At 43.3% G+C, this 13,261-nt stretch overlaps 1 protein-coding gene across 2 annotated transcripts in view; it reads right to left on the bottom strand.

Annotated features, from left to right (window-relative positions):
- Nucleotides 1-13,261, bottom strand: part of SMARCC1 (SWI/SNF related, matrix associated, actin dependent regulator of chromatin subfamily c member 1) — a 111,506-nt gene that overhangs the window by 30,538 nt on the left and 67,707 nt on the right. For both annotated transcript variants that reach the window (XM_060204793.1, XM_060204794.1), the window contains exons 19-22: nt 11,759-11,818; nt 9,407-9,665; nt 8,618-8,779; nt 460-515 (exon numbers count right to left, since the gene is read on the bottom strand). In XM_060204793.1, the coding sequence (XP_060060776.1) occupies nt 460-515; nt 8,618-8,779; nt 9,407-9,665; nt 11,759-11,818 (537 nt within the window). The remainder of the gene's footprint in view (nt 1-459; nt 516-8,617; nt 8,780-9,406; nt 9,666-11,758; nt 11,819-13,261) is intronic.

The raw sequence follows: 13,261 nt of genomic DNA, 5'->3' as shown, positions 1-13,261 counted from the left end.
CTCCAAAGTCCCAGGTTCAATCCCCCACAAAGCCATAAGCCAGAGCTGAGCAGTGCTTTGGTAAATGAAATTTTAAAAATTAAAAAAGTAAGTAGGTAAATATTCACTGAACCAATAAAATATCTTTCATCAAGTTTTGTGAGAATTATAACATAAACAAAAAAAGGCAAAAGGCCAAGCACGTATGTAGTCCCTGGAGAGGAATTCAAAAAGATCAGAGTAAATCTGGGACTGGCAAAATAGCTCACTTGAATAGCGTGCTGCTTTGCATGAGCATTAACCAGTTTCAGGCCTGTTCCCACTGTGCTGAAGGAAATTTAGTGCTATGATCTCTGTCCCTCCCCCTCCCTCCCCATCTCCATCTTGAAAAAGCAAAAACTGGGAGTAAGTCTGAAGTGACAGTTATGGCAGGGATGCTCACAGAGGGTTTCCCATCATAGCAAATTCAAGACCAACTACCTTTTCAGGCTGCTGACCATCTGTATCTGTTTCCATTTTTTCTTCTTCAGCTCCTTCTAAAAGCAAAAGAGTAACAGCAAGTGACATAATATGAAGCAAACAGTAAACCCATAATCACACAGCTGGATGGTGAGCATCCAAAATGCAACCATTCACAGCAGGAGCACAATAAAGTCTGACATAAACCATACTATCTATAAAGGTTCTAAAACAGAACAAAATAACCCATGGGGTGAGAAGTCTGGAGACTGCTGAAGCAAGGGAGGGGTGGCAGGCAGACAGCAGAACACTGGGTTGGGGAAACGGGTGTTAAAAAGTAACTAAGCAGGGGTTGGGTGTAGCGCAGCGGGTTAAGGAACGTGGCACAAAGCCCAAGGACGGGTGTGGGAATCCCGCTTTGAGCCCCAGGCTCCCCACCTGCAGGGGAGTTGCATCACAGTCGGTGAAACAGGTCTGCAGGTGTCTATCTTTCTCTCCCCCTCTCTTGGTTTCCTTCTGTCCTATCCAACAACAAGAATAATAACCACAACAAAGCTACAACAACAAGGGCAACAAAAGGGGATGGCCTCCAGGAGCAGTGCAGGCACTGAGCCCCAGCAATAACCCTGGAGGCAAAAAAAAAAGAAGGTAATTAAGCTCTCACTAAGGGGTTTCATTGTAATTTATGTGTAAAAGTTAAGGGCTGAGGGAGATAGCATAATGGTTGTGCAAAGAGACTCTAATGCCTGAGGCTCCAAAGTCCCAGGTTCAATCCCTAACCACCATCAGCCAGAGCTAATTAGTGGTCTGGTTGGGAGGAGGGGGGGTGGGGAGAAAAGTTGAAAGTTAAGAAAAAGAGCAGAAAAATTTTTTTTCCTTCCTCCATGGCTATTGCTGGGGCTTGGTGTTACCAATTTGAATCCACTGCTCCTGGTGGCAATTTTTTTCCATTTAAAAAATTTTTCATTATAGGACAGGACAGACAGACATTGAGAGAGGAGAGGAAGAGAGAGAGAAGAGAAAGACAGACACCTGCAGACCTCCTTAACTGCTTGTGAACTGAATGACACACACACACACACACACACACACACACACACCAGGCAGGTGGGGAGCTGGGGGCTTGAACTGGGATCCTTGCACTTCATACTATGTACATTTAACCCAGTGTGCTAAGGCTCTGCCCCAAAGAAAGAAATACTTTACAAACAATAAGCATATATTTATTTTGATTCAGGAAATGCAGAAAGAATGTTGAACTAGATATTCACTGAAGCTCAGTATCACCATATTCATCACTGGAAACCAACAATAAGCAGAACATGCACATAGGAGACGCGGGAGACACACAGAGAACATGGCTATCTCAGGAAGGACTGGGGAATTATTTCTTATTTATTTACTGATTATCAGATAAAGACAGAGAGAAATTGAGGGAGGAGGGGGAGACAGAGAGGATGGGAGGGAGAGAGACAGAGAGACACTTGCAGCCCTGCTTCATCACTTGTGAAGCTTTCCCCCTATAGGTGGGGAGCAGGGGCTTGAACCTAGGTACTTGCGCACTGTAATGTGTACGCTCAACCAGGTGTGCCACTGCCTGGCCCTGCCTGTGAAACCACTCCCCTGCAGATGGGGAGCCCAGGGCTTGAACTGGGGTTCTTATGCCGGTCCTTGCACTTTGCATCACATGGGCTTAACCAGCTGTCCTACCAAGCGACTCCTCTAATTTAGCTTTCCAATCCTGATCTCAACTCTAACACCATCTTCCCAGACAATATTCTTAGTTTACGTCCATGTTAGCTATTAGGTTCAGGAGGTTCAGGCAAAAATTACATGGGCCCCTTGGACATACCTAAAATAGACTTCCTAGCTTCTTCCTACCTGAAGACCCCTAACCTCAACTGTTCTAGTCCTAACTCTGTATTCCTGTTTATTAAGCAACTTGTCCTGCTTTGTATCTTATAGCCTTGCAATCACCACTATGATTCCATTCTGACTTCCTTGGAAAGAGGACCTCACCAATGAGTCCTGGAACCTCACCTCCCCTGAGCTCTAACCCACTAGGGAAAGACAGAAACAGGCTGGGGGTACGGATCCACCTGCCAACATCCATGTCCAGTGGAGAAGCAATTACAGAAGCTACACCGTGTGCATCCCATAAAGATCTTTGGTCTGTACTCTCAGAGGGATAAAGAAAAGGGAACCTTCCCATGGAGGAGATGGGACATGAAACTCTATAGTGGTGGGAACTAGAGGGGAGATAGACACCTTCACGGTTCGAGCCCCCGGCTTCCCACCTGCAGGAGAGTCGATTCATAGGCGGTGAAGCAGGTCTGCAGGTGTCTGTCTTTCTCTCCCCTTTCTGTCTTCCCCTCCTCTCTCCATTTCTCTATGTACTACACAACAATGATGACATCAATAATAACTACAATAATAAAACAACAAAGGCAACATGAGGGAATAAAATAAATTTAAAAAAAGAAAAGAAAGACACCTACAGACCTACTTTGCCACTTGTGAAGAAACTGCCCTGTAGGTGGAGAGCTGGGGATTCAAACCCTGTCATTGTGAGGGTCCTTGAGCTTACTACTCTGTACGCTTAACCTAGTGTGCCACCACCCAGCCCTACCGTTATTTCTTTTACTTGGGAAAAGAACTTCTCCCTGACTTAAATGTGTGATGCTAACCACATCCACAGAGTCTTAAATAATGTTGAGAGTGAATAAAACAGTTCACAACTTAACTAAAAGAGCATAAAACATAAATAGAACAAATACCAAAGATAGAAAGGAGCAGTCAAGCCTGGTGACCCGAAGTGATGCTGCACAGCCCAGCCACTCACTCAACTCTGCCACATGGCACCATAACACAGGCCATAACAGCAGTGTGATAATCCAAAGGGAGCATGAAAAGAGATTAGAGCTATAGTGATATACAAATATCTAATTTTGCTAAACATAAACAGGAGAGCTCACGGTGCCATCCTGTTAACAGTTCAAGGCTGGACTATGAGGAAAATGGTCCAGTCAGAACAGCAATTTTGTTTAGCTTCTGTGTGAATAACAATTTATAAAAATTTATAAAGAAGAGGGCCGGGCGGTGGCGCAGTGGGTTAAGCGCACGCGACGCAAAGCGCAGGGACCGGCGTGAGGATCCCAGTTCGAGCCCCCGGCTCCCCACCTGCAGGGGAGTCGCTTCTCAGGCGGTGAAGCAGGTCTGCAGGTGTCTGTCTTTCTCTCCTCCTCTCTGTCTTCCCCTCCTCTCTCCATTTCTCTCTGTCCTATCCAACAACAATGACAACAATAATAACTACAACAATAAAACAACAAGGGCAACAAAAGGGAATAAATAAATAAAATATTAAAAAAAAAAAAAAAAAAAAAAAAGAAAATTCAAGCCTCTGTTCCCCACCCGCAGGGGGAAACTCCACAAGCGGCTAAGCAGGCCCGCAGGTGTCTCTCTCCCTCTGCCATGCCCCCTTCCCTCTCAATCTCTCTGTCCTATTTAAAAAAAAAAAGGACAGTAAATTCATAGTGCCAGCACCGAGCCTCTTAGATAACTCTGGTGTCAATTTTTAAAAACCTGGGACCATTGGGAGTGGGGTGGTGGTGTAGCGGGTTAAGCGCACATGGTGCAAAGCACAAGGACCCAGCTTAAAGATCCTGGTTCGAGCCCCCGGCTCCCCACCTGCAGGGGAGTCGCTTCACAGGCGGTGAAGCGGGTCTGCAGGTGTCTGTCTTTCTCTCCCCCTTTGTCTTCCCCTCCTCTCTCCATTTCTCTCTGTCCTATCCAACAATGATTACATCATCAACAATAATAATAACTCAACAATAAAACAAGGGCAACAAAAGGGAATAAATAAAATTTAAAAATCTGGGATTAATACACATGGCCTAAGTAATTCCTAAGAGAATTCTCTCAGTAAGTGGAAATAGAAGATATTTAAGAATTCATCTATCTTTACTTTTATGTCACTAAATACTCTCCCCAATCAAAAACTACAATGTTAGATAACTCTGTAACAACAACAAAATCAAGCTTATATTTCGTAAGGAAACAATAAATTTCCTCCATTGCAACTGACCTTTGTTAAAACACAAGTTGCATAACACAGTAAGTGGAAGAAAAAAATACGATGATCCTACCACCCACGTTATCTTGATACAGAATACTCAACCACCCATTTATAGAAATCTTGATCAAGAACACCCCACAGTATTTCATTTCATGAGACAGAAAACTATCCTGTCAACTAAAGTATGAAATTTAAGTCCATGATGAAAAAGCAGAAACAGGCTGGGGAGTATGGACTGTTCTGCCAACACCCAGGTCCAGTGAAGAAGCAATTACAGAAGTCAGAACTCCCACATTCTGCACCCCATAAAGAATTTTATTTCAAACTCTTAGAGGGGTAAATGTTAGGGGAAGATAAACAGAGGGCTCTGAACTCCAATTCTATCAGGACCTGGAGAGAATGAGGGAAGGAGCAAAAGAAGGGGGAAAAAAAGAATGAGGGAAGGAGACGAAAGAAGGGGAAAAAGAATGATACTCAAAAGTAGTAGGCATGACACAGAAAGGAAGACAGTACCATAGGAAAAATGGGGCAGTATATATAAACAGTTACAAAAATGATATTCCAACAATGAAGAACAACATCAACAAAAACAATAATAACCACAACAAGGCTACAACAACAAGGGCAACAAAAGGGGGAAAAATGGCCTCCAGGAGCGGTGATTCATGGTGCAGGCACTGAGCCCAGCAATAACCCGAGGAAAAAAATAAAATTGAAAAAAAAAAAAAAAAAAGGAAAAGTATCCTTATCTGTAGTCTTTGGAGAACAAATGCAGTTTCCAATAGAGGGAATGCGGACAAAGAATTCTGGTGGTAGGAAAGGTGCAGAATTATACCCATTATCTTATAATTTTATGACAATATTAAATCACTAATAAAAAGTTATGAAAAAACATGAAATTTAAGGGCAAATTAGGTGTTTTTGTTTTCTGTGCCCTTCTTGGAAGGGGTTCCCTTTATAAGGCGCACTGTTGACTACCTACTACAATTTCGTTTGGCCAGTTCCTAACAAGTATCATGTGCTATTTACTAATTTATTATTTTTTTAATTGTTGTTGCAGTTATTATTGTTGTTATTGATGTCGTCATTGCTGGATAGCACATAAAGAAATGGAGAGAGGAGGAAAGTCAGAGGGGAGAAGAAAGACACCTGCGGACCTGCTTCACCGCCTGTGAATCAACTCCCCTGCAGGGGCTCAAACCAGGATCCTTAGGCCAGCCTTTGTGCTTCGTGCTACATGAACTTAACCCGCTACATTACCACCCGAACCCTGTTAGAAACAGAACTCACATGAACCATAATGGTCAGTAATAGTGCTAAGACCCTGCTCACAGTCATTCAGAAAATCCTTACTCTACTGAGATTTACCCCTGATCCTTTTTAAATGTAAAATTACTGGGGTCAGCTGGTGTTGCACCTGGTTAAGTGCACACATCACAGCGCACAAGGACCCAGGTTAAAGCCCCTGGTCCCTACCCGCAGGGGAAGTTTCATGGTGAAGTAGTACTGCAGGTGTCTCTGTCTCTTTCTCTTCTATCAATTTCTCTGACTCTACAATAATAAATAAGGGAGTGGGGTGGTAGCGCAGCGGGTTAAGCACATGTGGCACAAAGCACAAGGACCGGAGTAAGGATTCCAGTTTGAGCCCCTGCCTCCCCACCTGCAGGGGAGTCGCTTCACAGGTGGTGAAGCAGGTCTGCAGGTGTCTGTCTTTCTCTCCCCCTCTGTCCTCCCTCTCCTCTCTCCATTTCTCTAGCGATAACCCCGGTGGCAATCAAACTGATGAGGGGGGAGAGAGAGAGAGAGAGAAAGACCTCCCCCCACACACACCCTGTGGAGTGCATATGTGTGAACTCAAAGAGGAGAAGAACACTGAGAGGGAGAAAGACACCTGCAGACCTGCTTAACCACTCAACACGCACTGCCCTGCACTCAACCAAATGTGCCACCACCTAAGCCCTTCCTGTTTCATTCTTAACCTCCTAATAAAAAAATAACCTTATAAAAAAATAAAAGTGTCTTAAAATTATCTTCTCATGTGGTACCAAGTGCAAGGACCGGCGTACACCCGGCTTCCCACCTGCAGGGGAGTCACTTCACAGGCGGTGAAGCAGGTTTGCAGGTGTCTGTCTTTCTCTCCCCGTCTTCCCCTCCTCTCTCCATTTCTCTCTGTCCTATCCAACAACGACATCAATAACAACAACAATAATAACTACAACAATAAAATAAGGGCAACAAAAGGAGAAATAAATATTTTACAAAATTTTAAATAAAATAAAATTACTCAAATCCTGTTAAAACAGGTAGTGAAAATATACTTTATTTCAGAAAAGTTACCTGACAGTTTACATCCAGGTACTAATAACAAATTCTACTTAAAGCCAAAGAATCATCTCATGTACTTTCCAGTAGCAGTTTGAGCCAAGGCTGGAATACTTCAAAAACCGGAGTTCACATATATGTGATTCAAGGGTAGAGTATAAGTGTGTGTATAGGATAGACTGTGAGTGTGTGTGTGTGTATGTGTGTGTATGCATGCGCGTTTACTTCCTTTGTTTTAAATTTAAGTGAAGTGTGTGTGTGTGTGTGTGTGTGTGTGTTTACTACCTTTGTTTTAAATTTAAGTGAACTCATAGTTGCTAAATTCACAACCTGGGTCTTGACCAATAATGCTCTACTATATTATCTACTGAAATTTATTAAGAGATGTATGAATGTGTTGGTGCACACGGTTGAACTCATGTTATAATACATGGCGAAACCAGTAACAACTACAACAACAATAAAACAACAAAGGCAACAAAAGGGAAAACAAAAATAGAAAAGAAGAAAAAAAAAAAAGACAAACAGGCTGGGGGTATGGATATAACTGCCAATGTCCATGTCCAGCAGAGAAGCAATAACAGAGCTCCCATATTATGCAAGCTATAAAGCATCTTGGTTCATACTTCCAGACAGGTAAATGTTAGGGTAGGATGACTAGAGGGCTCCGAACTCCCAATTTCATCACTATCCGGAGAGAGATAAGGGAAGGAAAAAAGGGGAGGGGCGCCCTTAGAAGTAGGTGTGACTTAGAAGGAAGAGAAGGCAGGAATATAGAAAAAAATTGGCAAATAAATAAACATAGACAGTTGTAATAAAAGGAATAGTCACCCCATGTCTGTGACATTGAGAGGACAAATGCAATTTCAATGAAGGTAACAGGGACACAGAACTTTGGTAGCAGGAAAATTGTGGAATTATAACCTTGGTATCTTATAATTAGTTTAAGTTACTAATAAAAAAATCTTTTTAAAAAGAAAACATTGTCACCATCTCAGAAAGTAACTCCCTATATTTTGGCTACTATCTCCCTTTACCCCCATGCACCCTAGCTCTCGGTGAATTTATTTATTTACTGGATAAAGAGATAAATTGAGAGGGAAGGTGGGAAACACCAAGGAAGAGAAGACTGAGCTCGGAGAAACGAGATGCTGGTGACTGAACGTGGGGCCCCATGTGTTCAAGTCTAATACTTTATCCTCTGAGCAATCTCCCAGGACTCCAAGACAATTCTTTACTATAAACAAAAGGATTATTACCAAACCCCTGTAAACCAGAGCTGAGCCTTGAACTAGTAGGAGGAAAGGGGGAGGCCGGCCAAGACAGGCCAGGTGACAGTTGATCCACGCAAGTGCACAATTTACCACAGAGAGACAGAAGAAGAAACAAAGACAGCACAGCACTGCTTCACTGCTGTGAGCTTCCCTGTGCAGGTGACTCACACATAACAGCCAGGGGCTGGACTCCTGGGCGCAGAAGTGTGTGCTGTGCCAGCAGGTGGGCAGCTGGTATCCCATTACATACAACACTCTGCTGAGTCATTCTTCAACAAATAGACAATTGGACTATTTACACTTTTGCTATTTTCGATGAACATAGGACTTTACATTTTATACACTTAAGTTTCAAAAATAATTTTTAACTATTCCTATTTGGGAAACTGTGGTTTGGGGACATGAGATTAATTACTTGGGAGGGTGCCTGCTTCTTGAAACAGTCATTATGTCAAATCGACGGGGAAACCAACGTTTACTGACACTGCCCTGTCTCGCAGGGACTTACCAGGTCTCTCTGGCTCCTCGGGCCCAGTGCCGGCAATGCAGCTGCTCTCCAGGCCGTATGTGGGATCTACCTTCCCAGAGGCGCGTGCTGCTTCCTGCACCTTCTTGACATGAGCTTCAACAAGTTCCAGTGGCACTTCTTCCCGAACCCGAGAAAACTCCTCTGTAGAAAAATTAAAAGATGATTTCACAGATATTTGCTTCCACGTATAGCACTGAAAAACCTAACACCGAAGTGAGGATTCCAGTTCGAGACCCCAGCTCCCCAACTGCAGGGGAGTCACTTCACAGGCGGTGAGGCAGGTCTGCAGTTGTCTATCTTTCTCTTCCCGTCTTCCCCTCCTCTCTCCATTTCACTTGTCTTAGCCAACAATGACATCAATAACAACAATAACTACAACAATAAAACAAGGAAAACAAGATAATAAATATATATTTAAAAAATAGTAATACATGTAACGTGTTAAATCTAACTATAATGTGATATATTACTCTATAACAAAAAATTGTTAAGGGGCTGGGTGGTAGCAAACCTCGTTGAGGACACATTACAATGTGTAAGGATCCAGGTTCGATACCCGTCCCCACCTGCAGGTATCTCTTGTCTCTCTCCCCCACTACCTCCCCCTTCCTCTCCATTTCTGTCTCTAACCAATAAATAAAGATAATAAAAAGAGAAAAAAAAAAATCAATGTTAAAAGCTGATGACATTTAAATGAGATGACCTGAAGGAGAGCACACGCCTATCTCTACGTGAGTTGCTGGAAAGGTGGTTTAGGAAAGCTCATACCCAAAGCAGCTTTTGCTGCAGCAGAGGCCACACGAGGGTCTACCACAGAAGCCAGAAAAGCCACGGTGCTCATGACGGGATTTCCAGACTGACTGAAGGGGACGGGCTGGTAAGCCAGGGGCCCAAGGGAGGCGTCTGAATTCTCAAGGTATGGGTCCTCAATGGGAAGTCTCAAAAAATGGAGGATACATTCGTCCTGAGTACGACTTCCAACATGTTCTGAAACTTTATTCCAATCATCCTTGTACATCTCCAGGGCCTAAAATAGAAAAAAGTAGGAGCTTTAATATCAGGGTGAATGCAAGATATATGTGACAACATCAAAAGCCCATAATGGTTTAGATCTTTAATTAGTGCTTATAGTGTACATTAAGAAATAGAGGGAGGGGAGTCGGGCTGTAGCGCAGCGGATTAAGCGCAGGTGGCGCTAAGCACAAGGACCCGCATAAGGATCCTGGTTCAAGCCCTGGCTCCCCACCTGCAGGGGTGTCGTTTCACAAGCGGTGAAACAGGTCTTGCAGGTGTCTGTCTTTCTCTCCCTCTCTCTGTCGTCCCCCTCCCCTCTCCATTTCTCTCTGTCCTATCCAACAACAATGACAACAATAATAACTACAACAATAAAACTACAAGGGCAACAAAAGGGAATAAATAAATAAAAATAAATATAAAAAATTAAAAAAAAAAAAGAGGGGGCCAGGCGAAGGTGAAATGGTTTAAGCGCACATAATACCAAACACAAGGATCCCGGTCTGAGCCCCCCCACCCCCACCAGCAGGGGGTCGCTCCATAAGTGGTGAAGCATATCTGTGTCTAACCTTTTCTCTCTCTAAATCACCCTCCCCTCTCAATTCCTCTCTGTTCTATACTATAAAATGGAAAGGGGGGGCGGGGGCTAGGTAGTATAATGGATGTGCAGATTGTCACACCTAAGGCTTTGAAGTCTCAGGTTCAATCCCCTGCACCACCAAAAACCAGAGCTGATCAGTGCTCTAGTTAAAAAGAAAAAAAGAAATAGAAAGACATCAAGAGACACAAATCTCTACACTGGTAACTTGTAGCATAATGGTTATGCAAATACACTCTCATGCCTGAGCCTCTGAAGTCCCAGGTTCAATCCCCCACACCACCATATAAGGTAGCGCTCACCAGTGCTGGGTGGGTGGGTGGGGTGTAAATTTGGTTGCTTGACTGGAGATAGACCAAAAAATGATGCCAAACCTAGTGTGTTCTACAGAAGAACCTCTATGATTTTGGAGAGATAAATGAAGCAGAACAGAAAAGAGGTGTGAGAAATCAAGCAGAGATAACTCTCCATTTGGATCTCATTCTGAGTCCTGAAAACCATGTGCACCTGTGAAGCTTCGACTGTGCACAGGGCTCTGCTGCAGCAGTTGGATGCTGAAGTCAGACCCCCATAAAAAGCAAAGTGTGCACTCTACTCATTAGCCGACCCCATGGTCACTGTGCCCCAAACATGACAAAACAACCAAACATAAGCAAATAAAAAACCTGCAACACAGCATACAAAAGCCACACTCTGACAAGAGACTACATCAAATAAGGTTTTTACTCCAAATAATGCTTTAAATTTCTCAACTGCAGAAAATCTGGCTGATAAACTTGAAGCAATTAAATATGTATTATTATTATTTATTTTATTTTATTTATTCCCTTTTGTTGCCCTTGTTTTATTGCTGTAGTTATTGTTGTTATTGATGTCACTGTTGTTGGATAGGACAGAGAGAAATGGAGAGAGGAGGGGAAGACAGAGAGGAGGAGAGAAAGACACCTGCAGACCTGCTTCACCGCCTGTGAAGCGACTCCCCTGCAGGTGGGGAGCCGGGGTTCGAACCGGGATCCTTATGCCGGTCCTTGTGCTTTGCGCCACCTGCGCTTAACCCGCTGCACTACAGCCCGACTCCCATGTATTATTTTTTACCCTGACTTTGTGTTAAGCTTGTGATTATCGACAAATAAACTGTTAATAGAAGGTGTTAGTTATAAACAACACCACTGGGAAATCTTATTTCTCTTTCTGTAAGTATTCAATACAAAGGTTAAAAGGAACTTCAACAACTGTACAGGATACACCTGTCTAAGAGAAAATGCTCTTTTGTCTACAGATAGTGTGGTTTTTCTCTTATTTGTTATGAATAAACAGTGAGTGAGTCATGCAGACCTCACTCTGAATTTCTTACCTATTAATCTTAACTACAGGAGACAGAAAATTCTATGTATCCATGTGCAATCAGTGCAGGTATGGACAGTGCATAAGCCAAGTCTACCTAGCAAGCTGAAGACAGAAACGTAGCACTCATCAGACGAGCAGTAAGGAGGCCCGCCAAAACTTACCTCCAGGAGCAGAAGAGTCTCCTGTTCAGTCCATTCTCTTCCAGCACTAGCACCTTTACTCTGAAGAAACAAAGGCAGAAATCATGACCTAAAGTAAAGGCTGAATATGGATCTCAGTGTTTAATGCAAAGCAAAAAAATTGAACACACTTAAGCAATCTAATCTCCCAACAAAAGGCTGGCTTATTTCAAAGATTTCCTGCAGTCAGGCAAGGATGCATGAGCTTGTAGCTAATATTTCTATTACTGTATTATTTAGAAATATCTTTTGAGGGGGTCTGGCGGTGGTGCAGTAGGTTAAGCGCACAAGAGAAAGGAATGGTACAAGGATCCTGGTTCTCTCTCTCTCCATCTGTCTTCCCCATCTCTCTCGATTTCTCTCAGTCCTATCCAACAACAACGATATCAATAATAACAACAGCAATAAAACAACAAAAGCAAGAAAAGGGAATAAATATTAAAATATTTTTAAATAAATAAAATCTTTTTTAAAACAAAAGGAAAGAAAAGAAACGAAAAGGAAGAAGAAAGGAAAGGAAAGGAAAGGAAAGGAAAGGAAAGGAAAGGAAAGGAAAGGAAAGGAAAGGAAAGGAAAGGAAAGGAAAGGAAAGGAAAGGAAAGGAAAGGAAAGGAAAGGAAAGGATAGGATAGGATAGGATAGGATAGGATGGGATAGGATGGGATAGGATGAGATGGGCCAGGTGGTGGCGCACTAGTTGAGTGCACGTTATAATGTGCAAGGATCCGAGTTTAAGTCCCCAATTCTCAAATACAGGAAGTTTTGGAAGTGTTGAAGCGAGGCTGAAGGCTTCTGTCTCTCAGTCTCTATCAGGCCCACCTCTTAGATTTTCAGCTGTTTCTAACCAATAAATAATTAAAAAAAAAAAAAAAAAGCCACCAGGAGTGGTGGATCCGTCATGCAGGTACTGCAGCCCAGTGATAATCCTGGTGGCAACAAGGAAGAAAATACAAGTACAGTGATTGCTTTCCTAATTGCTATCCTGAGGGTAAGGGAAAATGACTACTGGGGCCAGAGTATTCATAGCAATAGCACTGAGCTCTAGCGGTAACACTGGTGGCAATCAAACTAATGGGGGAGACAGTGAAGACCCCCCCACACACACCCAGTGACCGGGTGGCGGTGCACCCAGTGGAGTGCATATGTGTGAACTCAAAGAGGCGAAGAACACTAAGAGGAGAAAGAACACTGAGAGGGAGAAAGACACCTGCAGACCTGCTCAACCACTCAACACGCACTGCCCTGCAGCTCAGTACAGAGACTGGACCCCAGATCTTTGCAATCCTGGGAATTTCTACTGGTCGGATAATTCCAGGTCACCACTTTTCTCCTTAGCATTAAAAATGTTGAGGGGCTGAGTGATGGCGCACCTGGTTGAGCTCACACATTACGGTGCAAGGACCCAGGTTCAAGTCCCTGGTCCCCACCTGTAACGTGGAAGCTTCCCAAATGGTAAAACAGAGCTATGGGTGTCTCTCAACTTCC

This window comes from Erinaceus europaeus, chromosome 12, assembly GCF_950295315.1.
Source record: "Erinaceus europaeus chromosome 12, mEriEur2.1, whole genome shotgun sequence".
In the NCBI taxonomy this organism is placed as follows: domain Eukaryota; kingdom Metazoa; phylum Chordata; class Mammalia; order Eulipotyphla; family Erinaceidae; genus Erinaceus; species Erinaceus europaeus.
The sequence above is the reverse complement of the archived record's forward strand: the minus strand, read 5'-3'. Positions and strand labels throughout refer to the sequence as shown.